Genomic DNA, 25,688 nt, shown 5'->3' with positions numbered 1-25,688 from the left:
GGCTAGTTAGGCATTTTTGAACTCACGGAAGGCCTAACCAAGAGTCCACTTCCTAACCTGTGTTAAATTCTGCCCTTACAGTATCACACGGCTGGAGTGGTTTCTGCTTCCTGCGCTAATGTAAGTCTGGACTAAACCTCAATGTTCTCCAAAGCTTTGGTGCCTTCCACTAAACCTGTGATAATGGTGACGATGGTGACGATTATGATGATGGCGGTGGTGATGACAATTAGGGGAAGGAAAAGGAGGAGTTTGAGGAAAGTAGGAGTAAAGCAGGAAAAAGAGAAGAAAGAAGGGGGAAAAAGCTTCATCATGTTTCTCCTTCTTTCCCTCCCAAAATACACATATTATCAAAGGAGAAAGCAAGCTTTTTGAGTCTCTACCTATTACAAATACTAAAAAAAAAAAAAACTCTACATACTCATTACTGGAACCCCAAGGTCACCAGTTAGAGCTCTTGTTTTGTTTTGTTAATTTACATCTTCTTCTAATTTTTCTGTGACACAGAGGAGTTCCTCAGATGCTCTCACAGGCTGGTCACATCCTTGGCTGGATCAGGGAGAAGCCAGATCTCAGTGGAAGGTTCCCCAGTCACAAAGCTGCTTTCATACCTGTCTCAGCACTTCACAGGGGGAAGGGGAGGGGAGGGGAGAGGAGGGAAGGGAGGAAGGGAAGGGAAGGGAAGGGAAGGCAAGGGAAGGCAAGGGAAGGCAAGGAAAGGCAAGGGAAGGCAAGGGAAGGCAAGGCAAGGGAAGGCAAGGGAAGGGAAGGGAAGGCAAGGGAAGGGAAGGGAAGAGAAGGGAAAGGAAGGGAAAGTCCACATCTTTAGCCTAAGTCATGGTCTAGGGGTTCTTCCTGGAGTGGGAGTTCTAGCTGACGAGCTCACTCCCAACAAGCTAACCCTCCCAATCGTGACCCAGAACACTCATCCAAGGCCGGTGAAGTAACTTCTGGAAGGCCATCTCTCAGAACCACCTTGTGACATGTCTACCCCTCTGGGCTGCCCTGTGCCATCCCAGAGTTCTATGCAGGGTCTGGCATAGGCATTCACCCTTCCTATGCAATACAGGTGGCTGGGTTCTGAGATGCCCATAAAATTGCCCATGTGATACGTGCATATGATAGTAGCTAATATTTATTGAGTACTTACTATGTGACAGACACAGTGTCACACGATCTGGAAGTCTTTTAGTTCGTTTCAGTCCCCCCCCGCCCCCCCCCGCCGGCAGTTCTATGAAGCAGGCACTTTTATGCCTCCTAGTTCACAGAAGTGGCAACTGGGGCTCAGAGAATCAAGCAACTTGCCCCAAATCATAGCCAGAATGTCTTCAGAGGCTCCGCTCCAACAACTATGTAACCCTGCTCAGAGCAGGAACTCAATGGATATTTGTTCCGTGGATTAGAACAGGTGTGGCAGAAATTGCTGATTTCCCCTATTATCCACTCTTCCCTTCATCTTAGAAATAACCGCCACTACCATCCAAGATTTTGGCTCAGCCTCTGCCTACTTCCTTAGGCCTCAGTTTCCACATCTGTCAATTAGAAATAATAATAGTACCAGCATGCCTCGGCGGCTCAGTCAGGGAAGTGTCTGACTCTTGATTTTGGCTCAGGTCGTGATCTCACTCGTGGGATCGAGCCCTCCCTCAGGCCCTGCGCTGACAGCTCAGAGCCTGCTTGGGCTTCTCTCTCTCCCTCTCTCTCTCTGCTCCTCCTCTGCTCGCTCTCTCTCTCAAAATAAATGAATAAACATTAAAAAAAAAGAAAGAAAGAATAATGGTACCTGTCTCATGTTCCTCAAGTGTAAGAACTCCCAGTCATGTAGATCGCTAACCAGAAAGTGTCACCAACTATGGTATCTGACCGGTAAAATACGTATTTTAAATTCCTAACTTATAATTCATTTTAATGACTGGGAGGCTGTGTGTGTGTGTGTGTGTGTGTGTGTGTGTGGCTTAAATAAGTTACGACATGTGCCCAGCACACAGCATTAAATTCCGGCCAATTGATTAGATTATACTGAATAGCATTCTGTAAGTCTAGCTCAACAAAGAATCAAGAAACTCCAGAGAAAGCTCCACCCAAACAAAGAAAAAGACACTGGAAAATTGAGATGGATAATCTCGGAACCCGACCCTTTAACGATGTCTTAGGTTGAGGTCCTAAGACAAGATAGTAAGCTGGAGAGGCTCCTAGGTTGTTCCCAATTTATGCTTTGATCTTTAATATGTAGCAAAAGCTTAGGGACGTGTTTGCGTCCAGGATACAAACTAGACAGGACAGAAGTGATCTCTTCCTGCCGTCCTAGACTAGAGCCAGCTAAGAGGCGCTCTAAGGTTTGTTATGAACGGCTCCATGGGATTAGCCTTATATTTCATAGCTGGAGAAGTAAAAGAAAGTGACTTTTCTTAGGAATTCAGTTTATTCACTAATTCTACATTGTTAGCTGGAAATAGGACTTCTCTCTGAGGCAGAGGGTCTACTCAGAGCAGACCCGCTAATAAACAATCCCCCGTGGATTCTGTTTAATTTGCTTCCCTTTTTGCGTGACCTGCTGTACCGGAGACATTCACCCGGTGCCCCAAAATGACACAGAGATCTGTACAGTTACAAGTACAATTACTCAAGCAACTAGTGACAGATGCAATGCTCTTCGTGGGAATTGAGAACCAGGGTTCTTGCTCTTCCTCGGCGCTGCCTGCGGAGGTGGTGGCCATCTGTGACTCGGCATCATGGCGGCCCTCAGACCTCTGGTGCAGCCCAAGGTCGTTAAAAAGAGGACCAAGAAGGTCATCCGGCACCATTCCCACCGATGTGTCAAAATAAAGCACAATTGGGAGAAGCCCAGAGATACTGACAATAGGGTGTGCAGAAGATTCGAGGGCCAGATTCTGATGCCCAGCCTGGTTGGTTAGGGGAACAACAGGAAAACAAAGCACGTGTCGCCCAGTGGCTTCCGGAAGTTCCTAGTCCACAGCGTCAAGGAGCTTGAAGTGCTGCCCATGCCCAACAGATCTTACAGTGCAGAGATTTCTCACGGTGTCTCCAACAAGAACCACAAAGCCAGTGTGGAAAGAGCGGCCCAGCCGGCCATCAGCGTCACAAATCCCAATGCCAGCTGCGCAGCGAAGAAAGTGAATAGACAGCTTGTGTGCGTGTCGTATTTGTGTTAATAAAACCATAAAACTACAAAAAAAAAAAAAAAAACCAGGGTTCTTTTGAAGATGAGGAGAACTAACCAAATGGCGAGGCCATAATCTTTGGAACCGTACGTGACCTCAAGACATGGTGATCCATTGGCTTCTCTATGCCTCTACTCTTCTCAGTACCAGGGGCAGAAATACTCAACCTCCTGCCAGGGTTAAGGGCATCACTAAGAAAATCCCAAAGCAGCTCCCACAAGAATTGAGGTGTCTTGACAGCTGCCTTCTCTGAGAAACCCGCTCTTCCTCTTGCCCCTTCCTATCATCCACAATGTAATGAGGACGCGGCCATCATCAATCACCTGCTCATTGTGGCTCTGTGAAACCGCTAACCCAAATGCTTGGCTGAACAAAACTGGGGCTATGTGAGTGGACATGGAAATGAGAGTGATGACCACAGGACTCCACAGGACTCTTAAAACCAATCCGCTCCGCTCTCTATGGCATACCACAGAATTTCAGCCTTAGACAAGTTCTCTGCTCTCTCTCTTCCAGCGGCTTGTTTTTGCTTTGGGGGACGTTTTTGAGCCCAAGGCTTTCAGAGAACGAGAAGTTGGGAGCAGATGTGCCCAATGAGAAGTTGGGATGTGTCCGAGGTTTGCTCTAACAATGGGGAAGGGGGAGCGTGTATTGAGAGGACTGAGCAGCCACCGAGGTCTCCCCTGTCCGCGGGTTTATTGCTTTATGCTGCCACCTGGCTGATCATTGAGCTGCAGGCTCCTACCGCAGAGCAAGAAAGACGAGACAGAACATTTACACTGGCAGGACTCAAAAACAAGTTTCCTGATAGGCACCTCGCCAGACAACTCAGACCAGCCTCACGAGAGGCACTGTCATCCATAAGGCGGAAACAGGTACTAATTCTAAAGGCCGGGCTTAAAGGTCAGGGGTTCGCTCATCAGCTGGAAAACTCTCGAGAGGAGACTGGTTCTGTTTCAAACCCACCATGTTTTGTTCTTTAGATCTATCGACACTTCCTACTGACATCCTCAGTCAAGATGTTCCACACATTCATCTTCATGGTCCCTGAGTAAGAGAACGCCCTCATCCCTGCAGAAATCATCTCTGCTTCCAGTGATGTCAGGGTCAAAGACAAAAGGAACAGGTGTGCGGTGAACGACTTAGGCTGGACAATCCATGCCAAAAGAAGGCCTCACCCACATTCCTGCATCCCACCACCCAGGAAATACACACAGCTCGCATTTACTGAGGGCATGCTCTGTCTCAGACGGCGTGCCAAGTGCTTTACCAATACTTAAGGAAGGAACAGTGGTCCCGGGACAAGATGTGGAAGGAGCAGAGATCTGTCCCAGGCTGAGCACACAGACTGAGAAGAAAACTCCCTGGAGGGCAAGTACACGGTGGGTGTCAAGGTAGGTGCCAGCTCACAGACTGGCCTGTGGGCACTTGTGGGCACTTGTAAGCATGTGAGCCCATGAAGGACTTCCAGAAAACGAGATAGAAAGGGAGGCATCTCAAAAGTGAGGCCAGAGGTCCTGCAAGATTCAAACAGAAGTCTAAGCTATTGACATTAATTGCCTTCCCCTGCACCCGTTGACCAGAAAGCCATAATATTCGGGTTACAGGTACATCATTTTTAATCCTTTCAAGGGAGGGGTGATCATTCCACTTTTACTATAGAAAGCTAAAGTGCTGAGAACTCATGAAATCTTGTGATGCTCACCAAGATGCACCTAGGATGCGGTGAATAGGTACAAAGCAAGGACAAATCATTCTTATCGCCATGAGTGCCAACATTAAAAAATGTATTAAACGGGGGCACCTAGGTGACTCAGTTGGTTGAGCGTCCGACTTCGGCTCAGGTCATGATCTCGTCGTTTGTGAGTTCTAGCCCCACGTCAGGCTCTGTGCTGATGGCTCACAGCCTGGAGCCTGCTTCGGATTCTGTGTCTCCCTCTCTCTCTGCCCCTCCCCCACTCGTGCTCTGTCTCTCTCTGTCTTTCAATAATAAATAAATGTTTAAAAAAATTTTTTAATGTATTAAACATATACAATGTCCAATGTGCCAAAAGCCATGAGAAATTTTGGTGACACCAATATAAATAAGTATTTATCCCTGCCCTTAAAGGTTTGTAATCTAGATGGGAGAGAACAGGAGGATGTCCCAGAGGCTATGACATGATTACCATTGGTTCCTTCATTTGACTTGATTCTTATTATCTGGATGGATTAGGGGTTGGAGACCACACTAGTTATGATTAGATACAGCTGCATGTAATAGAAAATTCAAATAATAAAAATGATAAATATTTATCTTTCACTCACATAAAATACGTAGGCAGCTCCTTGACCTTCAGGGACCCAGGCTCCTCCCATCTTTCTGCTCTACTATTCCCAGGATGAAGTTTCTATCTTTTTTTTTTTTTAATTTTTTTTTTCAACGTTTATTTTATTTTTTGGGACAGAGGGAGACAGAGCATGAACGGGGGAGGGACAGGGAGAGAGGGAGACACAGAATCGGAAACAGGCTCCAGGCTCTGAGCCATCAGCCCAGAGCCTGACGCGGGGCTCGAACTCACGGACCGTGAGATCGTGACCTGGCTGAAGTCGGACGCTTAACCGACTGCGCCACCCAGGCGCCCCGAAGTTTCTATCTTAAAGATCATTTAATGATCCAAGATAGATACAGAAAACGCCTCTCTGACTTGCAAGGACCACCCCCCTCCACTTACCTCTTCAAAAATGTTTGTTTCCAGGGATACATCTATAATCCCGGTTTTTCTTTACACTCCCCAGCCCCAAGCTCATCCATCCTAAGACTAAAGCTACTGTGTTTGCAGACGTAAGTTCCAAATCTCTCTTTCCATCCCTCATCTCTCTACTCAACTTTAGAACCACATCTTCATCCTGGGACATCAGCAGAATGCTCCGAGGCTAAGGATTAAAATGCAACACATCATGGTTGCCTGGCTGGTTCAGGTGGTAGAGTGTGGGACTCTTGATCTCAGGGTCCTAAGTTCCAGCCCTACCTTGAGGGCAGAGTTTACTTTGAAAAACAAAATTAAATGCAACACTTCCCAAACATGGAGGTAATGTTGTACCTCCCCAAGCAAAAGTGGGTCCTGCTCTTGAGGTCCCTGTCTCTGCATTTGGTATTGTACCATGTATTCCCTCAAACAAGCAACCCAAGCATTCATCCATGTGTTTGGTGCCCTCTGTCTTTCATGCCCTTCCCCTCCAGCACACACACACACACACACACACACACACACACACACCCCTAATTGGTCTCACCAATTTTCCCAAAGATTCTCTTCAAATTCTCCCAAAGATTTCTCTTTTCTCATCTTCCTGTCTCCTCTCCAGCTCTCAGGTGGTCATTCTCCATCACTTGAACTAATTTTCTCTTTGCCTGTTTCCCTACCTTTGTTCATTCAATAATGCAGTAAATTGTTCATTTGCAAGCCAACTCTCCGTTGGATCCTGCTCTGGCCCCCTCTCTGGCCCCATCTATAAGACTTCCTACTGCTTCCAGTAATATTTCTTAAGTTCCTTGGCTTAAAATCTCTGAATAGGGGCACCTGGGTGGCTCAGTCGGTTAAACGTCCAACTTTGGCTCAGGTCGTGATCTCTCAGTTCTCGAGCTCAAGCCCTGCGTTGGGTTCTGTGCTGACAGCTCAGAGCCTGCAGCCTGCTTCAGATTCTAGGTCTCCCTCTCTCTCTGCCCCTCCCCCACTTGTGCTCTATCTTTCTCTCTCTCTCTCTCTCAAAACAGATAAACGTTTTTTAAAAATCTCTGAGTAGGATCAAGCTCAAACCTGTCAGCAGGGCCCTTTGCACCTTAACCTCCAGTACCACTCACACGCATGTCTAGGCACTTCTCCCTCTCCGCCCTCCTCCACTCCTGGCTCCCAGGTACATTCCCTATGCCCTGGGGGACCAGGCGCTCTCCCGCCCCCTTGCCCGAGTGAACAGACTGCTCTCTCCTGGGAGAGTTGCCTGAGTCAGTACTGGCCTGCTCAGGGGAACAATCCTTTTCTTTGCAAGGAGAATTTCCCCCTTCATTGCCTCAACCCAGAAAAAGCAGAAATAGTCGCTGATAATTCCAGGGCATATGACACATTGCCTCTCTTTCTAACTATCCCCATCTCCGGCACACGATGAAAACACCTAGATGATGAACCCCTAGCCTTGACCTACCAATGGGTTCATCCAACCCCTGCAGAGCAGTACCCCGAACTGCCTTGAATGGGGCCATCTTGCCTCTCCGAAGGAACAAGGAACTGAGGGGGGCTGGGTACCTACAGATCTGCCATTCACTTGAACATACTGGGCCCTCCCCGCCGCCCCCCCCCCCCGTGATGACTCAGGCACGCAGAGGGCGTGATGGCCACAGAAGAGTCAGACAGTTCCTGTAAGTAAGTTGCTCCACGGCATACCCTTGAGTGCCTCGGTGTATTAAGCAGGTAAACCACAAAGTCCTCTTATCCATGCCACCTCCTGAGTCATACCTCAGGATTCATTTATTTATCCAGCAAATATATACTGAGCCCCTACTATGTGCCAGAAACTTCTCTGAGTTAGGATACAGTAATGCACAAGATAGACAAACATGCTGATCCTCAGTGGGGCAGGTATTTCAGTGTGGGGGTAGGAGGGACCGAGACAGAAAAACCCATGAGTAGAAGACACAGAAAGCTAGAAGGCATTTGTCAAACAAGGAATCTGACTGGGGAACGTGGGGAGGAAGAAGTGGTATTTTTTTCGTAGGGGCGCTGACCTCCCTTTAAAGAAAAGTGACATTTGAAGATGGAAAGGAGCAAGGAGCCCTCAACCCCCCTCCCCATGTCTGCAGTTTTTGCGGGGATGTGTCTGCTGCGAATATCTCAGAGATGCATTTCCAGGAGAAAAACGGCCAGCGCTCTCCACCAACAGGAAAGGAGGCGGTGTGAAAGAGAAGAAAAGAGCGGGACCACAGAAATTATTCCATGTTGAACTGTCCGTGATGGACACTTGAAAACCGGCTCTGGGGGCAGAGCAGGGCCCTCCAGGCGAGGGGCTCCCCGGGGCCTCTCTCTCTCTCTCTCTCTCTCTGGCTGTCAGGCTAATCCCACCGCCTCCTCCCACCCCGCCCCGCCCCGCCCAAGGAGGCGTTCGTTCGCTCGGGTGAGTAAAGTTCAAACCCAGCTGAAGCCAGCCCCGGAAGGCGCGTCGAACTGGAAAGCAGCTCGGCAGCCAGAGTGTCCCCCGGGGAGCGGTCCCCCGAGGTGCGAGGGCAGCGGCCGGAAACCAGGCGGCCGCGCTAGGCCGCGGGGCTGAGAGGCACTGGACCCCCGGGAGAGCTCGCGCCCCTCGCCGGGCGGCACCGGAGTCCCCGCGGCCCGCGCGCCCCAGCTCCTGCCTGGCCTTCTCCTCCGTGGGCACCGCACTTTCCTGAAATCCCCCAACTCCTGGGGCGCGCCCCGCGGCCCCGGACTGTCGAGCTGGAGCCCCCTTTCCGGCCGCAGCCCGCCGGGTTTAGCGATGGCGGATTAAGTGTGCGTTCTTTCCAGGCCTCCCGAAAACACTCTCGGGGATGCTATTTTGCTTGGGCCCGGGTCTCTCCCGCGCCGAGTTGCACAACAAACCATTTAAACATTTCAGCACAAAACCCGATCCATTGTGGGCCGCACATTAAAAAGTGTTATTCGCTTTGAAGTTTTTGTCTAATGGCTCTAAACTGAAAGAAAATGTTTTCCTATTACTTAATTCAATCATAGCGAAGAGACTTGGTAAAAAGCCCACGGATTTTGCCCCAAAGTGTGACAGAGTTCTCTTTGTGTTTGCTTATCCTCCGCTGTCACACACTTTAATTCGCCTCTCTTTATCTGGCATTCAAAACTTTCTTCAATGACATTCAATAAGGTCCAGAGGCTGGAGGGGAAAAAAAAAAAACTGGTTATTTTTTCCCCCCTAGATATTCTTTCCCAGTAGCTTTGGCCTTGCTCGCATTCAGGGGCTCTTAACCCCTTCCTCCCCGGGCGCGGGCTGCAGCTCCCAAGAGACCTCTGCACCCCCTTTTCGCGGGCTCCAGGCTCCGGGGTTCAGCGGCCGCCCCTTTCACCCCGCAGAGCCCCGCCCGCGCCCCGCGCCTCTCCCACCCGCCACTGCCCAGGAGAGGGGTGCCTCTCCGGCCCTGCTCCCCGCTCTCCGCTCACTCTCAGCGGTCCAAGCCAGCACAAATTACCCAGAGAGCAATTAGGACTGACATTAGGCTGCACTAATGCACTCTGGCTAGTTTGCAAGCACCACCCTTAGGCGGGGAGCCTTGGAGAGGAGACCCTGGCCTTGGGGTCAGCACTGGTCTCCTGTCCACCCCCCATGCCAAACAATCAAGGAAGCCTTGAGCCCTACTCCTCCTGCTAAAAGACGTGCTAAAAGCTTCGTCCAGGCTATTTTCCCCCATTGCCCCTGTCCTTGTTATGGAATCGGTTGTTTTCGCACAAAGTCCCTTTGCTTTTTAAATCAGTTATAATTTGTTGCTATTGTTATCGTAAAGATATCACCAATGATGAAAAACCATGTAAATGCTTCAATCTGGGGCACTCTTGCTCCCCAGCACTGATTTCCACCACCCCCACCCCCCACCCCCACCCCCGCCGCGGAAAAGCTTCCCCCTTTATTTCTCACAATTCCGTTCAGAGCCCTGAGCAGGTGACTGCGGCGATTTGGTTCCAATAAAATCGAAAGTAACCGACTTCGGTGAAAAGTCCGGGGCTGTAAATTCGAAATATTTATGCTAATTTCCCATTGTATGGAAAAAGTTCCTTGGCGAAGCAGCTTTGAGTCCGGGGACTATTTAAAAGGCTGAAGCTGTGTACACAGCGCCAGGCGTTTGAAGTTGTTTAACCATTGTGTGGCCAGAAAGAAGAGAGCGACGCGGCAGGAGAAGGTCCTGGGGACAGGGGAGGTCGGTCGGGTTGGGCAAAAGCAGCAGAAGCTGGGAATACAACTGCCCTTCGCCCCGCTCCTGTGGGGCAAACTTCAGGAAAGCACTGGTTTCCGAGCGCACCCGCGAGTCTATGGGAGTGTGGGCGAGTGGAGAGAGCGCCGGAAAGATCTACGCCCAGCAGAGCATCTACACTCGCCTCTTCTGCTGGCGTGCGAGATCTCGATCTTCGCAGTGTAGGCTTCCATTCCCCGTTCCCTGTCCCTGTCCCAGACTCTCAGAGGCTATCCTCCACTTGACGTCCACAGCACTGCCGTCCAAAGGAAGAGAATGGCTGACCAACATCTACCGAACAAAGACTGGGCGTTAAGGGCAGCATCAGAGTTAAGACTTGGAGAAACTTAAAACAGCTTTGGGACTAGCGCTGGATAAGGAATACCGAGCCCCCTTTTTTCTCTCTCTCCAGCAGCGCCTCTCGGCTGCCAGAGCCCCGGGTCCTCCCCCTCAGGGAGAGGGGAAGGGATTCCACAGGTGGAAATCAGACACCGGCTGTAGGGACACCCGCGGGGTGCACCACGCGGAACTGAGCAAACTGATTGGAGGGAGCATGATCTTGGGGAGCAGGGGTAGATGAGAGAAGAAGGGGATGGAGACGGAATGCGCAGGGAGATGGGGTGTGCGCCCATGGGAATCTGTGGAAGTCAGGCAGTGGGGGTACAAAATCAATAAGATAAACCTGCCGATCGCCAGTGCGAAGCCAAAGGGGAGTAAGGAATAAAGAGAAAGAAAAGAATATTAAATCGCGGGAGAATGAGAAAATAAACCCGCAAAAGGGAGAGGAGGGGGCGAGGGCGCCTGTTACGGCGTGGGTGGGGTTGACAAGAATAGAGTACATTATGCAGTTCATTTAGTTAACAAGTGAAATAATGAGGAAGCGTGCAGAGTGAATGCCAAGAGAAAAGGCACAAAAACCCTATTGAGAGGCCCCGGCCGCTCCTGGCGTAGCCCATCACATGGCAATAGTCCTATTTAAGCGGCGCCGCCGGCGCCTTTCAGCACCACTAGTGCTGGCCAGCACCCCGAGCTCTTCGGGCGGCGGCGGCGGCGGCGGCGGCGGCGGCTTCAGCCTCGGCCTCGGCGGCGCCTCCAGCCTCCCGCGACCCGGCAACAGCGCGCGGCCGCTGCCCGGGGAAGGGCGCGGGGAGCCGCGGAGTCCGCGGGGCGCAGCGAGCCGGCTGGCGGCGGGGCGACCGCGCACCGGGGCCATGCCGCGCTCCTTCCTGGTGGACTCGCTGGTGCTGCGCGAGGCGAGCGAGAAGAAAGCCCCGGAGGGCAGCCCGCCGCCGCTCTTTCCCTACGCCGTGCCCCCGCCGCACGCCCTGCACGGCCTCTCGCCCGGCGCCTGCCACGCGCGCAAAGCTGGGCTGCTGTGCGTGTGCCCGCTTTGCGTCACCGCCTCGCAGCTGCACGGGCCCCCGGGGCCGCCCGCGCTGCCTCTGCTCAAGGCGTCCTTCCCGCCCTTCGGCTCGCAGTACTGCCACGCGCCCCTAGGCCGCCAGCACTCGGCCGTGTCGCCCGGGGTCGCTCACGGCCCCGCCGCCGCCGCCGCCGCCGCCGCGCTCTACCAGACCTCCTATCCACTTCCCGACCCCAGGCAGTTCCACTGCATCTCCGTGGGTAAGCCGGAACGCTGCGCAGGGGGACAGGGCATAGGGGACCCGATGACAGTTGGCGAGCCAGGGATAGGAGAGGAGGGTCCCTGGGCGTTCTGGAGACGAGGAGAGTCACGCTGGGACCCGGGGGGTGGGGGTGGGGGTGTGCAATCAGGGTCGTGTGCCTTTGGAGGGTTGGGACAGGACCCAGGAGGGAGGGTGAGGGCAGAAGGTCCGGGTCTCGGAGGCGGCGCGCAGGAGGGAGCGGGGGCTAAGGTTCAGGGCGCCCCATAAAGTAGTGCCGAGGCTGTGTGACTCTGGGAGTACCGGGGTCCCGCCGCTCAGCAAGGAGGCGCCCGCGGTAACGCTGCTGTGCATCTCGTTTGGGGCCAAGAGGTGGGTGAGAGACGGAAGTCCCGGGATTCTACTGGGCGCCTACCGGAGGATCGGGCCCTCAACGCAGGAGTCTGATCGCTTCCCTCTCTGCACCCTACCCCCTTCAGACAGCAGTTCCAACCAGCTGCCCAGCAGCAAGAGGATGCGCACCGCCTTCACCAGCACGCAGCTGCTAGAGCTGGAGCGCGAGTTCGCCTCCAACATGTACCTGTCTCGCCTACGCCGCATTGAGATCGCGACCTACCTGAATCTGTCCGAGAAGCAGGTGAAGATATGGTTCCAGAACCGCCGGGTGAAGCACAAGAAGGAGGGCAAAGGCAGCAACCACCGCGGAGGCGGCGGGAGCGCGGGTGCCGGCCCCGGCGCGCCGCAGAGCTGCAAATGCGCGTCGCTGTCCTCAGCCAAGTGCTCCGAGGATGACGACGAATTGCCCATGTCTCCGTCCTCTTCGGGGAAAGACGACCGGGATCTCACGGTCACTCCCTAGGCGCATGCCTGCCCAGGTCGCCCACCCCAGGCCCTCCCCGAGTCTCAAAGACTGGCCCTGGGACGAAGTACCGGTTCCCAGGCACCCGCTGCCAAGCCGCGGCCACGCACGGGTTTGGCAAGGGTTTGCGGGGGGGGGGGGGGGGGGGGCGGTGACCCTGGGCAGCGACAAGAGCCTGGCAGAGACCTGACGCTGGTATCCCCACCCCAGGGCCGGCGGCCCTCCAAAGCGAACGCCAAGCTGTGAATCCTGCAAGCGCTGGGGTCTTTCTCAGCCCTGCAGCACAGCGGGCCCCGCGGGCATGCCGGCCGGCCCTGCGCCTTGCTGGCCGCTGGCGCCTCCCCGCGCGACCTCTCTGGACTGGCTCAGGCTTTCTCGCTTCCTCTACTCCCCTCCACCCTGGGTCAAGCTGGACCTCTCACTCCTCGACAACCGCTGGCCACCCCCACCCTGCCCCTTTTACTTCTTTCTCTCCATACCCACTTGTTCCACGACCACCCCCCCACACACACGCTTAGGAACTCTTGTTGTTACTGGTTTTCTTTTCCTTTCCGTCCCCAGCCCCCATTCCTCGTGGGGCCTACTCCATGGTCAGTAGGCCCGTTTGCCCCTTAATCAAGCCTCGCTGGCACTGCAGCTCCCCTCCCACGAGAGAAATTCCACCCCCCCCCCCACCGTGGCCTCTGGGTCGGGGAAACCCACTCACATTTTTTTGGAGATGCTCTGCATTCCCCTAAATAGGTCCCGGGGCTCTGGGCCTCTGGAGACCCCCTCTTCCCCAGACCCCAGACGCCTGCCCCGCCCTGGTCTAGCTTGTCGTTGTACGGTCTCTGTAATACCAGAAGATATTTATTTATTTATTTATGTACAAAATTTTAAATAAACTTTTTTTTTTTCTTAGAACTCCACGTGGCTCTGGACCCCAGGCCTCGCTCCGGACTGGACAGGCACCCACCTGGGTTGAGACTTCCAGCTGGGTCAGGGCGGGGATGGGATGACGGGTCCGAGGTCCTGTCCTCGCTGGTCCACCAGTCCCTCTCTGCACCCTAAGCTGGCGAGGACTCTGCCTTCTGGGTCCCCTGGCCCGTACACTCCCTAGTCTCTGGTCGGGCTCTGGCCAAAGTGCACTGGCTCCATGTCTGAAGGAAGGAAGGAAAGCACTCCCCCCACCCCACCCCACCCCACCCCCCACCCCCACTGTGCCTCTAGTCCGGACCCTCCCCCCCACCAGGGCTCCCTTCCTGCCCTGGATCTGGTCCCCCAGCAGCGCTCTCTGGTGGTCCCCACCACCATCCCCGAGGGCAGCGACCAACTCTCTCCCAACTCTCTCTCGAGAGCGGGAGAACTCCGTCCTTCCTTCGCTGCGCCCTGACTGATAATGTTTATCAATTGCTTTTTATCTACCGTATTTGTTAGGAACAAATGCCCACCAGGATGGTGAGGCCTTCTCTCAGAACAGCCCCCTTGCTTTGCTTTGAGGCAAATTCTATCAGACTGTGCGTCCGAGATTCCGAGGACGCAGAGCATCCAAGTCCCGGCTAGGGTCCAGCACCTATGTCCTCGCCCGTTTTTGTTACACCCCCCACAGCTCACTACGACTTAGAGTCAACACCCCAACACTCCTTGGGGGGACATGCAGGGTCTTCATGTGTTACGTGGACGAGAAGGACGCGCTGGGGTTTCTGTCCAGGCAGAGAGGGCACAGCCCCAGAGTGGAGTATTTCTGCTGCTCTGGCAATGGGACATGGGAGACAGAGGATCTGGGTTCTCACGACCCTCAGAAGACTCCTATTCTGCCTCCTGGAAAACTGGGCCATTTCTTTTCCTGCCAGACGGCTCCCTGCCAATCCCCCCCCCCCCCCACACACACACACCCATACGCACACCCTGGGGAGCGCGGGACTTCCAATGTCTAGGCAAAGCAAACACTCGCCTTTTTCATGAGAAAGAGGCTCCAGTTGGGGTTTTTGGGCACAGGCAGGGTTCATGTCTAAAACCTTTGGTCTTTTCCTTCAGTCAAGCTGAGGACAGGCTCTCTCTCCGGCTCTCCTAGAATAAAGGCGTGTGCCATCTGGCTTCCCACGATAGGGCATTCCTGGTTCTTCCCGGATCAAGACGCCTGGGTTGTGCCGGAGACAGATGAGAGTCGGTCTGATTCTCTGCTTGCTCCCTGGTTCCCCCTCCGTCTTCCTCAGTCTGAGCTCCAGTCTCACACCGGGGACCAGTTGTCTGCCTCCCAGGAGGGGGCATTGTACCAATATATAAAGGAAGCCACCATACTTTGAAGCATACACGAATTGGATCCCAACTAATGTTTTATTATCGATGATCCTGACGTTTTCTGAGTTTTTTGGCTGACACGCTCCTCCAAGAACCCGTGGGTGAGTGAAGTTTCACATCCTTTAGCTACCAGCAACCCACCGGTTCTGCCTTTGACTGTGGTTTGGGGCACCCAGGGGGAGCAATGGCCTTGAGGAAACAGGTCCACGGTGAATGTGAAAGGCTGGCTTTGAACCAGCTCCTTCCCTGGGTTCCAGGAGGGGGGTGGCCTGGTGCCCCAGGACAGGCTGTCTCCAGTTTTCAGTGACAGACCTCGAGATCAGAAAGGGGAGGCGGGCCCTGGGTTGAGGATGGGGCGGTGGCTCTAGAGGAAGATGGAAATGGAACTTGGACGAATGTGAAGAGGCTGGCCACCGGCCCCCCAACCTCAGGCGTACTCCCTATCCCAAGTGCTTCAGTTTTGTCACCGGAGGCGGACGTCCCTCTTGTTCCCAGCTGCTCACAAAAGCTGCAGAGCCAGCGCCGCCGGCCGGGTCCGGGCGAGTCCAGTTCTCCAAGGAGCGTGCCTTGCTTCCTCTCAGCTTTGCCTATCCGAGGCTTTATCCCTCTGTCCCGCTGCCAGAAGAGCAGCAGCCTTTGCGCTTTCTGGTGCGCCGTCCGGAAGAGCGTTTGGAGAAGACGCCGCGTCCTTGCCGCCGTCGCCGCAGCGGGGTTACCAAGGCGGTGGCAGGAGCGCAGCGCTGGGGAGCTCGGAGGCGGCGCGCAAGAGCTCGCGGCGGCCAGCCGCCGCCTGCAGGAGCCGCGACCGGCGGGTGAGTGCCAACACGCTTCGGTGCAAACGCTCTTCACCCTGCCTCGATCGGGACCGAGGCCACCCGTGGTTTGGGAAGAGGACGAGGCGCGCGCCGACCGACCTCCCGGGGCTACCAGAAACCGGAACTTCTCATCTAGGGACACAGAACCCAGTCTTTGAGCGCACAGTGTTTTGCGCTGGAGGTTGGGGCTTGCAAGTCAAATTACGAAATTCAAACCAACCTGGGTTAGGATGACATTTCCTGGCAATTTCCACCTAGTGTGGCTGATCCACAATGCAGACCCCGCCGGATCCTACCTATTTCGGGGACAGCCGCTTTCTTTCCTCTGAGCAGTTTAATGGCTAGGAGTGTGGACCCTAGAATCCAAGGGCATGACTTCGCAATGCGTCTCCACCGTTTCCTTACAAGCTGGGTAACCTTGGGCAAGCCACCGGTCCTTCCTAAACCTCAATCTCTTCTTCTGTAAATGGGGATCACGGTAATAGTTCCTTCGCAGGGTTGTTGTGCAATATTAAAGGATAGAATTCACAGAGAATGCTAAGCACAATGTCTGCCAAGTTTCAATAAATGTTAACTAATGTTGTTGTAGTTGTTGTTGTTGTTGTTACTTGTCATGCCTATAGCTGTGCCTAAGGCATAGTTGGTGCTGAATAATTTACTGACCGCAAGAAGTGACCACTCACAGACAGGCTCGGACCTGAATCTATCGCCAAGGCTGGAGAGAGCACCCAGGGGCAAACATTTCCAGGACTCCCCGAAGTCAGTCATTCAGAGAATAAGTAACAGCTCCCCTCTGTGAGCACTGCCCAGGTGCTGGGAGTCACTGAAGTCCAAATGGCAGACCTCTTTCCACCTTCATTGAGATCAATTCCTCGACCTCTCCGCTATTGACATTTTGGGCCAAAGAATTCTTCCTTATGGGAGCCTGTCTGTGCATTGCAAGATGTTTAGCAGCATCCCTGGCCTCCACCCACCAGATGCCAGTGGCACTCCCCCCCCCCCCCACCAGTGTGACAGCTAAAGATGTCTCCAGATATTATCAACTGTCCTCTGGAGGCAAAAACCACTTAAGGTTGAGAATCACTGATTTAGACCCACGTATTTTCTGCTGATTTTTTTCCATAGATTTCCTTGCCAGTCCATGGGGTCCAGGATTTGGTAATCTAGCTCTGAGCACACCATTCTACCTTTCCTTCAATTATCCGTTTTTGAATAGATGTACCTTCTATATCCAGGACATTGGACTGTGCATCGAGATGTGGTGTGAGAGGAGGAAGGGGAAAGACAAAATGTGTGGGAGGGGGGACACTCGGGGAGACACCAAAAATGGCTGCATAGTAGGAGCATGTCAGCTAGTCTATACAGCTTTGGGCACGTGGATTGAAAGGGTGAATCGGTCACAGGCTTGCTGGCTGAGTAGAGTTTACAGAGCCACTGAAGCCTTTGCAAGAATATTCTATCCATTTGTCTCGTGACCTGTAGAAAACTAGGATCCCTCTTCAGTCATGTCCATGGATGCCTACAACCTCTTGGGGGAAATTTTTCAGGAGCCTAAGTTGGCAGCCCCCCCCCCCCCAGTCACATGCGCGCAGAAGCACAGGCACGTGTGCACACACACACACACACACACACACACACACTCATCACCACCATAATGGTTCTTCCTGAAGCATACTCCTTATCTGTTTTGTCAACGCCTGAAAGTCTAAAACTAGAAATCAATTGTGTGAGCGGGACTTCCCAGCTCAAGGGAGGACGTGCCCTCTGAGGTGTGCTAGGAAGCCATTGACTTGTCATCCATTTCAGGCCGTAGTGGGTAAGGAAGGTCCTGTCCTGTCCCACCACATTCAGGGGACAACTGATCAGCCTGGGTAGAATTTGAACACGTAGGGCTCACTCGAGCAGTCCTGCAGTGAGGAGCTTCCCTGGCTGGTCCCATAGAGCTTCAGGCTGTGGGGACCTTGGGAGACAGAGGCTACCTCCATCATTGGCTCATTTGCACCGAAAGGTGGCAGACAGAAGTAGATGTCTGTCTCCTTGGTTCCGTGATGTTATGAATTTCTAGAGGAGCCCTGTTATGGATGAATTGGTGTCTCCCTGCCTCCAAATTTACATGAGGGGGCCCAAACACCTAGTATTCTCATAATGTAACTGCATTTGGAAATAGGGTCTTTGAAGAGGTAGTTAAATGAGGTCACATGGGTGAGCCCTAATCTAATATGGCTCGCATCTGGAAGAGAAGAGAGACTCCAGACACATGCACACACGAGGGACGACCACGTGAAGACACAGGGAGAATGCAGCCACCTGCAGGCCAACGAGAGAGGTCTCAGGAGACACTAAGCCTGCCAGCACATTGCTCTGGGACCTTCGGCCCTCATAACGGAGAGAAAATAAATTTCTGTGGGTTCAGCCACCCGGTCTGTGGTGTTTTGCCTGGCAGCCTTAACACACCAATACAAACTCTGACCCGGATGAGAGCTCTCTGGATCCTTCCATGCTCATGCAAGAATAGAAGATTGGAGAGGAAAGAGCCCTAGACTAGCAATCAAGAACTTGAGGTCCAGACTCTGTCAGGCCCCGAATTCTATAACTTTGGACCAATCATGATCCTCCTGAATCATTGGTTTTTCCCTTCTCTAAAGTCAAGAGCTATAACTGGCATCACTGGGTGTTTTTTTTTTTTTTTCCTTTTTATGACTAGCATCCCTCCTCTTTCTGATAATCATCTAGATTTTATTTTGTCAAATATAAATTAAAGTTAGCTCTGGAAGAAAGCAGGCATCCACCGAGGTAGACCTCTGAGCGTTGTGGGAGTTCTCCCCAGGGGGGGAGTGGGGAGTGGGGATCCAGTGGGGACTAGATATTTACTTCTCTCCTCCTTCCCCAGCAGATCAGGCCTGTGCACAGGACTTGGGCCCAACGCTTCCCCCAGAAGTCTGACTCTAAGGAAGAGTGACACAGAGAGGCATGTCGGAGATAATTTCCTATGGCCATAAAGTTAAGAGCCTCTGAGTGATGGCAGATGACCTATGACAATGGTAGGAGGGATAGTCCAGGGCGAGACGCTGGCTATACCTTCTCTTCCTGCCCGATTTCCAGCCATTTCCCTGATACTTTGCATTGATTCTTGGAACTACTAGGTGACCTTCCATTCAGTACTCGGTCTGCTTCAGTAGCTGGAATTCATTTCGGTGGTCTGCAACCAAGAACTTGGAGTGATGCAGTAATCCGTGCTATATATGAGCCATTCAAAACCTGCATGGGATTGTCAACGGACCTGGGACAAAGACGACTGTCTGTCCCTGAAACCGAGTATCAGTTCTGACCAAGTGGCTGGTACTACTTAAATAGGATTCCCTGGACCACTGCTCTTTGTGACCACTGCTGTGGCCCATGCACCTGCCCTTTCGCCACATGGGAGCATTTAGACTCTGGTGGATGGTTTCGGAATTCATCATCCAGTTGCCACAGCATGAGTCACAACCGGAGCATGAGCTGCCTCTTCCTGGAGCAGCACGGGGCTTCCTGGGGACAGCAGGAATGGTGTTTCTTCCCATCTCCCACACCTGCAGGGAAGCCATGCTCAGGCCTACATGGAGACTCAGGATACGAGATCTCTGTCCTTCCTGTCTGGCCATGCCTCTTTGATTTTTTTTTTTTTAATGTTTATTTATTTTTGAGAGACAGAGAGAGACAGCATGAGTGGGGGAGGGGCAGAGAGAGAGGGAGACCCAGAATCCGAAGCAGGCTCCAGGCTCCGAGCCGTCAGCACAGAACCCGACGCGGGGCTCGGACGCACGAACCGTGAGATCATGACCTGAGCCGAAGTCGGACGCTCAACCGACTGAGCCACCCAGGCACCCTTGGCCGTGCCTCCTTGAGGCGGTTGTCCACCCGTTCAATGTGTACACCCATTCACAGACCTGCACAGTCCGTGATACTTTGCTCTGACCCACCAGGGAGAAGACATTGTCTGAAATTCTCCTTCACCCCGAAGACTCTTCGTGTAGTTACGAATGGCCTCCTGGCGCCTGCTAACTCTGCGCATCACGGCTCTTTACTGATAGGGTCAGACACTGAATTCAAACCACTTTAAGCCAAAAGGTACCTATTGGCTCACGGAACCAATTAAGGGCCGAGCGGCACCGTCCTCAGGAGCTCCAGGGACATAGCGAGGTGGTGAGATCTCTCGCCCTTTCTCCCTATCCTTCGACTTCGCTCCTCTCTCTGTGCGGGCTTTATTCTTTCATGCTGTGGACAGACTTTCTCCTTGCAGGGTGGGAGCGAGGGGGTAGGGGGGAGGCAAAAAGGAGAGATGGCAACGGTCAGCTCCAGGCTTCCCTCATTCCAGCTAAACGGTCCCGACAAAAGAGTATCCCTCTCTTGCCCAAAGTCCTACAGTGACGGCAAGTGGCATGTCGTGGCAGCCCTAGAGTGCGACACCGGTCGTCCGAGGTGATAACCATTTTCGCCACAGATCCATCCCGCCCGGCTCACGTGCCAGTCCTGTGACCACGGGCCGGGGTCGCACTCGGGCGGATACTGTGATCGGAGGCCCCAGCTGAACACGGCAAATGAGAGTTGGGTCTCGCAAGGAAAGAACGGAGGTGGGACGGACAAAACTCGATGTCCACCCTGAATACCAGTGTCTACCCCATGTTATCGTGCCGTGTGGTTCACCAAGCGTGAGCCACGCATCCCTGGGCTTCTCTGAGACTCTTGCGGGGGGGTCCGAGAAGCCAAAGCTATTTTCCTAAGAATACTGGGATCTCCATTCACTGCGTAATATCTGCATTGGTGGTACCATAGCGATGGCAGGGAAAACCGCCTGTGCCTGAGACAAATCAAGGCAGCGGCCCCTGTATCCTTGACCCCTCCGCACCCAGGGTAAAAAAAAAAAAAAAAAAAAAAATATCTAGCTGCACCTGAGAATGTTCACGATAAAGCGGTTGTAATGACCATTTGATGAACGCTCAACTTCGAAGACATGCCTTTCAACTTTGAAGATACGCCCTTTTAAGATTCTCTGAGATGAAATGGTAAGTTTCTACCTGCTGCAAATGAACGTACGAAAAACAGTGGTCGTGACGAAAAGACCCATCAGGTGACTGGTTGAGTAGAAAGGTGAACTAGCTGGGGTTTTTTTCATGAGAAACCATTTTACGCGGAAGAAGAACTAACGGGCAAACTAATTATTCAGACTTGGGTGTTTGGTAGACATTTCCTTGAAAACAAAGTAAGCCTGATACCTTAAGGGAAAAAAAAAAACGGACAATATACGCTGCTGGTGATAAAATTCGAGATTTTAAGCAAAAATTGGAATGTTGGAATATATGGACCCCACTGCAAACTTAACATCTTCTCGATACTTGGATTTTTCTCATGAGATGATGACATTAACGTAGACGAATTGTTTAGTATTAAATAATGAAACGTGTCAGCATACGCATGAAGCAGTGACTCAGTGAACCGACATTTTCCAGACGATCAACGTTATGGGGCTACAAAATCAAGCACGGGTAAAGGTCCTGCTTTGGATTCTGTGTCTCCCTCTGTCTCTGCCCCTCCCCAAAGTATATGGCAGACCGGCAGGTTGCAATGTAACAGAGCACGCAAATTTTACTGATATAATTTCAGATTCCACATTGTAACGAACATTCAAGAAACTGCCCCCTTTTCATGTTTTGGCACACTATCAAGAAAACCTTCCGTAATTAAACGAAAGGGTTATTAAAATGCCCCTCCATTTTTTTTTCAAATTTGTATTTAAATTCCAGTTAGTTAACATACAGTGCAATATAGGTTTCAGGAGTAGAATTCAGTGATGCATCACTTACATACAACACTCAGGGCTCATCATAACAAGCACCCTCCTTAATGCCCATCACCCATCTAGCCCATCCCCCCACTACCTCCTTCCATCACCCCTCAGTTTGTTCTCTATCTTAAAGACTCTCTTATGGCTTATTTCTCTCTCTCTCTTTTCTTTTTCCCCCCCTCCCATATGTTCATCTACTTTGTTTCTTAAATTCCACATACGGGTGAAATCATCTGATACCCCTCCATTTTTAGCTGCGTATTTATCTAAGGCTGATTTTCCTGATATATGGCAAGCGAAACAGCATCTCACAAAACGCTGAGTGCAGAAGGACGTGTGAGAATTCACCTGTCTCCTATGGAGCCAGACATTAAAGAGATTTGCCAAAATACAAACAATGTCTTTCTTGCAACTAAATATTTTGTTTTGGAAATTATAGTTATTTTCACATAACTGGTACCTAAAACATTTTAGGAGTGTGTGTTATTATAAACATTTAGGAATGGGTTTATCGTTGAAAATCCATTAATAAATATTTTCAAATGTTCTGTTTTAATTTCCATACTGTAAATCTTATTATATCTTAATATAATTTACATGGGATATATCATCCCATGCAAACCAAAGTTCTTTGGAGTCCTCGATGCTTTTTCAGATTGCTAAGGGGTTCCAAGACCAAAGCATTTGAGAAGGGCTGTTGTAGGATATTAAAAATAATAGCAGCTGGGGCGTCCGGGTGGCTCATTCAGTTAAGCCTCCGACTTCAACTCAGGTCATGATCTCGAGGTTCATGAGTTCGAGCCCCCCATTGGGCTCTGTGCTTCAGCTTAGAGCCTGAAGCCTGCTTTGGATTCTGTGTCTCCCTCTATCTCTGCCCCTCCCCAACTTGTGCACGCTCTCCCCCCCTCTCTCTCAAAGATGAAGAAACGTTAAAAAAAAAAAGGTTTAAAAAATAATAGCAGCCAATACTTAATGGATAATTTAGCGCTTACTGAATGCTTACTAATTGCCAGGCATATATTGACCTTCTTAACCCTCATGCCAACTCTACGAGGTAGGAATTACTATAATCCCCATTCCACAGATGGAAAAAAAAAAACACTGAGGCACAGAGAGACTCAATGACTCTCCAAGATCATACTGCTAGCCCACAGAGAAAGCGGAATCTGGATCTGGAAGTCCGACTCCAGGGCTCATGCTCTTAACCTTTCAAAGTGTCTCCTCCTCTCTGTGCGCTAGCTTTGGAAGCTGTTCACTTGTTGTCCATCCAAGGTAACCATCTGGGTATCCGTAACCATTTCAAAGAACCAGGAGGTCTCTCACATCACGGTCTCCCTCTCCTACTCACCCCCATATCTAAGCCTCCTGTCTACAGAAGTGATTCAAAAAATAAAACACCAGACCATTTCAAAAGTTGCATTTGAGGGGCGCCTGGGTGGCTCAGGCCATGATCTCACGGTCCGTGAGTTCGAGCCCCGCGTCGGGCTCTGTGCTGATGGCTCGGAGCCTGGAGCCTGCTTCGGATTCTGTGTCTCCCTCTCTCTCTGCCCTTCCCCCGCTCATGCTCTGTCTCTCTCCGTTAATAAACATTAAAAAAAATTTTTTTTTTTTGTAAAGTTGCATTTGACACAAAATCTGACAATTTCCCACATGATACCTTCTAACCTGGTTTCCCTAAGGGAATCTTCCATTGCTTTCCTCTGTGGAGAAAAAGGCAGGGAAGTGTCCCCTTCTACCATGGAGTAACTACGAAAGCCCAGCCCACCTGCTCCTGAAAGTTTCCAAGTTTCCATCTTTTTTTTTCCCCATGACACTCTTAAAATTGGAAAATGGCACGTAGCTATGTATGTTTCTATCACCCGTGCCATTATGACCAAAGCCTAGCCTACAGCCTACATTCATGTCACCTCGTGGGCCACAGTGCAAAGGAGATCCGGCCATAAGAAAGTCACCTGGTCGCAAGCCCCTGTGTGATCCTTAGTTCGGGCTGCTGTGCACAGGAGGTCTCTGTACTGTGCTGACAACCGCGAATCTATCTTTGGCCGCGTGATTTCTCTTGGTAACCTTGGCCCAATATACCCAGCACCTTATGACACTTGCCGAGTAACTGAAATCCCACTTCCTTCCAGCATCTGTTAATTAAAACGTGAATCTGAGCACGAACAAGTGATCGCACCTCTACCTACATCAGCCCGGCAAGAAGGGGGTTGAAACGCCAAACGGATTTTGACGTTCTTTCACCCACATAAGGCACTTTGGGGATACGGTTGGCGTGAAAGATGCTTCGGAAAATGAAGTTGTCATGTATTGTATGTGTAAATAAACCTTTCAGCTCCCTGGCAGAATCCAAGCTCCGTGGGGCTAGAAAAGCATTCTGGGTATTGGCATGCAAATGAGCGTGTCAACAGCGGTTAGAGTGTACCTTCGAGGGGTAAACAAGCTGATTGTCATGGGAAATGTAGTGGGCACGGCTCTGTTGGAAACTGTTTTGCAAATCCCTTGTTTGGTGAGATTTCTGAGAGTTGAGTTTGCGAACTCAATAATACAGCTTAATAGCGAATTCCCAGTCACACCGTCTTTGGATGCCTGACAGGGGTGTGCACACCATAAAGGGCCCTACGAGCAGGCGTGCCCAATTAGGTTCGGAATGCAGGAGGCCCGACGCACAAACAGGCTGAAGTAAGATGTCGGCCACAATCAGAAAGTGGCCGGAGGGCAGACGTGCCTCCGACCCCCCATTCTAAGTGCGCGTGTGTAAGGCCCCCACGTCACTGGCCGCCTGTGACGTTCTGTCCCTCCCACTCCCGACCTGGCAAAAGCCTACTGGGCCTCCTCTGAGAAGCCATCTGGCCCTCCCCAGGTGGGATCAGCCCTGCCCCTCTCAGGGAGGCCCTCTGTCCCTGCCTCTACGCGGCACTGCCCTCGACAGATCAGTCGCTGCTGGGCCTGTCCCTCTCTGGGAGCCCCGGGGCCCTCTGTCCCTGCCTCTATGTGGCACTGCCCTCAATAGATCAGTCCCTACTGGGACTGTCCCTCTCCGGGAGCCCCGGGGCCCTCTGTCCCTGCCTCTATGTGGCACTGCCCTCGATAGATCAGTCCCTGTTGGGCTTGTCCCTCTCCGGGAGCCCCAGGGCCCTCTGTCCCTGCCTCTATGCGGCACTGCCCTGCCTCCATCAGTCTCTGCTGGGCGCTAGGCTGGACTCTGACCACAGTGAATCGCACCCACGTGTCTCCCCAGCTAAGAGCCACCCTCAAGACAAGACACGGGTTCTTACTGCACTCTGTGTCCCCGGGGCCCTGGCACTCAGCGAGCACCGTGTGTGTGTGTGTGTGTGTGTGTGTGTGTGTGTGTGCAGGTTCACCTCCTCCCTGCCTGGAGGGAGGTGAAGGAAGCCAAAGTACCGATTCCTGAACATTGTTTCTCTTGACGCGTGTTTCCTCATCCGTCTTGGTCTGGCCTCCCCAACTGCGCCAACCTTGCTCGGCCCTGGGGTCCACTTCCTCCCCCAGCCTCCCAGGGCAGCCCCTCTCCACGCTTCTTGCTTCTTCTCGGCCCACCCTTTGTCTTCCAAAGTCACGCTGGGGCCTTTGTCTAGCCCTCCTCAAAACCACTTCTCTGAAGAGCCCACAGTCAGCAAAGCCAGCCAGCCCCGGAGCTTCCTTCCCCAGAAACGCAGATCAGCTCCCCCCCCCCACCCCACCCCCGTGGCCTCTTGTCTGTTACCCTCAGAGCAGGCTCAGAGTGAGCTGGGTGCCCCGGTCCGCCTGCCCGTTAGCTCCTGCACGAGTCAGGGCAGCGTGGGCCAGGGCTTCCCAGCAAACCGCCTAGCGGTCGTGGACGCATGTTCTGAGCCACCGAGGGGTGAGCAGGAAGCGTGTTCCATGACCACAGCGTTGTGCTTTCCAGGGGGTACAAGTCTGGCCGTGGGGCTGAAAGCACTGGCCGTGGTCTTACTCGAACCTCATCGAGGTCCGTGTCCGGGAATGCTTTCCATTCCGTGTGTCTCCTGTTCCGGCTTGGGATCAGATCGTGACCCGCTTCTGTCACCCACTGTTATGGGCCGAACTGTGTCTCCCCCACCCCCCCTCCCTGACACGTAGGTTTAAGTCCTAACCCCCAACACCTCAGAATGTGGCTGTATTTA

General features: G+C 52.4%; 1 protein-coding gene and 1 pseudogene across 1 annotated transcript; both read left to right on the top strand.

The window, feature by feature from the left end:
- Positions 1 to 2,687: 2,687 nt before the first annotated feature.
- On the top strand, positions 2,688 to 3,142 carry LOC132680309 (large ribosomal subunit protein eL32 pseudogene; annotated as a pseudogene).
- An 8,112-nt stretch (positions 3,143 to 11,254) lies between these two features.
- GSX1 (GS homeobox 1) lies at positions 11,255 to 12,643 on the top strand. The gene is made up of 2 exons (XM_060634045.2): positions 11,255 to 11,769; positions 12,248 to 12,643. Exons 1-2 carry the CDS (start codon positions 11,358 to 11,360, stop codon positions 12,625 to 12,627), a joined length of 792 nt encoding a protein of 263 aa, XP_060490028.2. The 5' UTR covers positions 11,255 to 11,357; the 3' UTR covers positions 12,628 to 12,643.
- The last annotated feature ends 13,045 nt before the right edge of the window (positions 12,644 to 25,688 follow it).

The sequence above is a fragment of the Panthera onca genome, chromosome A1, assembly GCF_046562875.1.
Source record: "Panthera onca isolate mPanOnc1 chromosome A1, mPanOnc1 haplotype 2, whole genome shotgun sequence".
Taxonomy (NCBI): Eukaryota; Metazoa; Chordata; class Mammalia; order Carnivora; family Felidae; genus Panthera; species Panthera onca.
The sequence above is the reverse complement of the archived record's forward strand: the minus strand, read 5'-3'. Positions and strand labels throughout refer to the sequence as shown.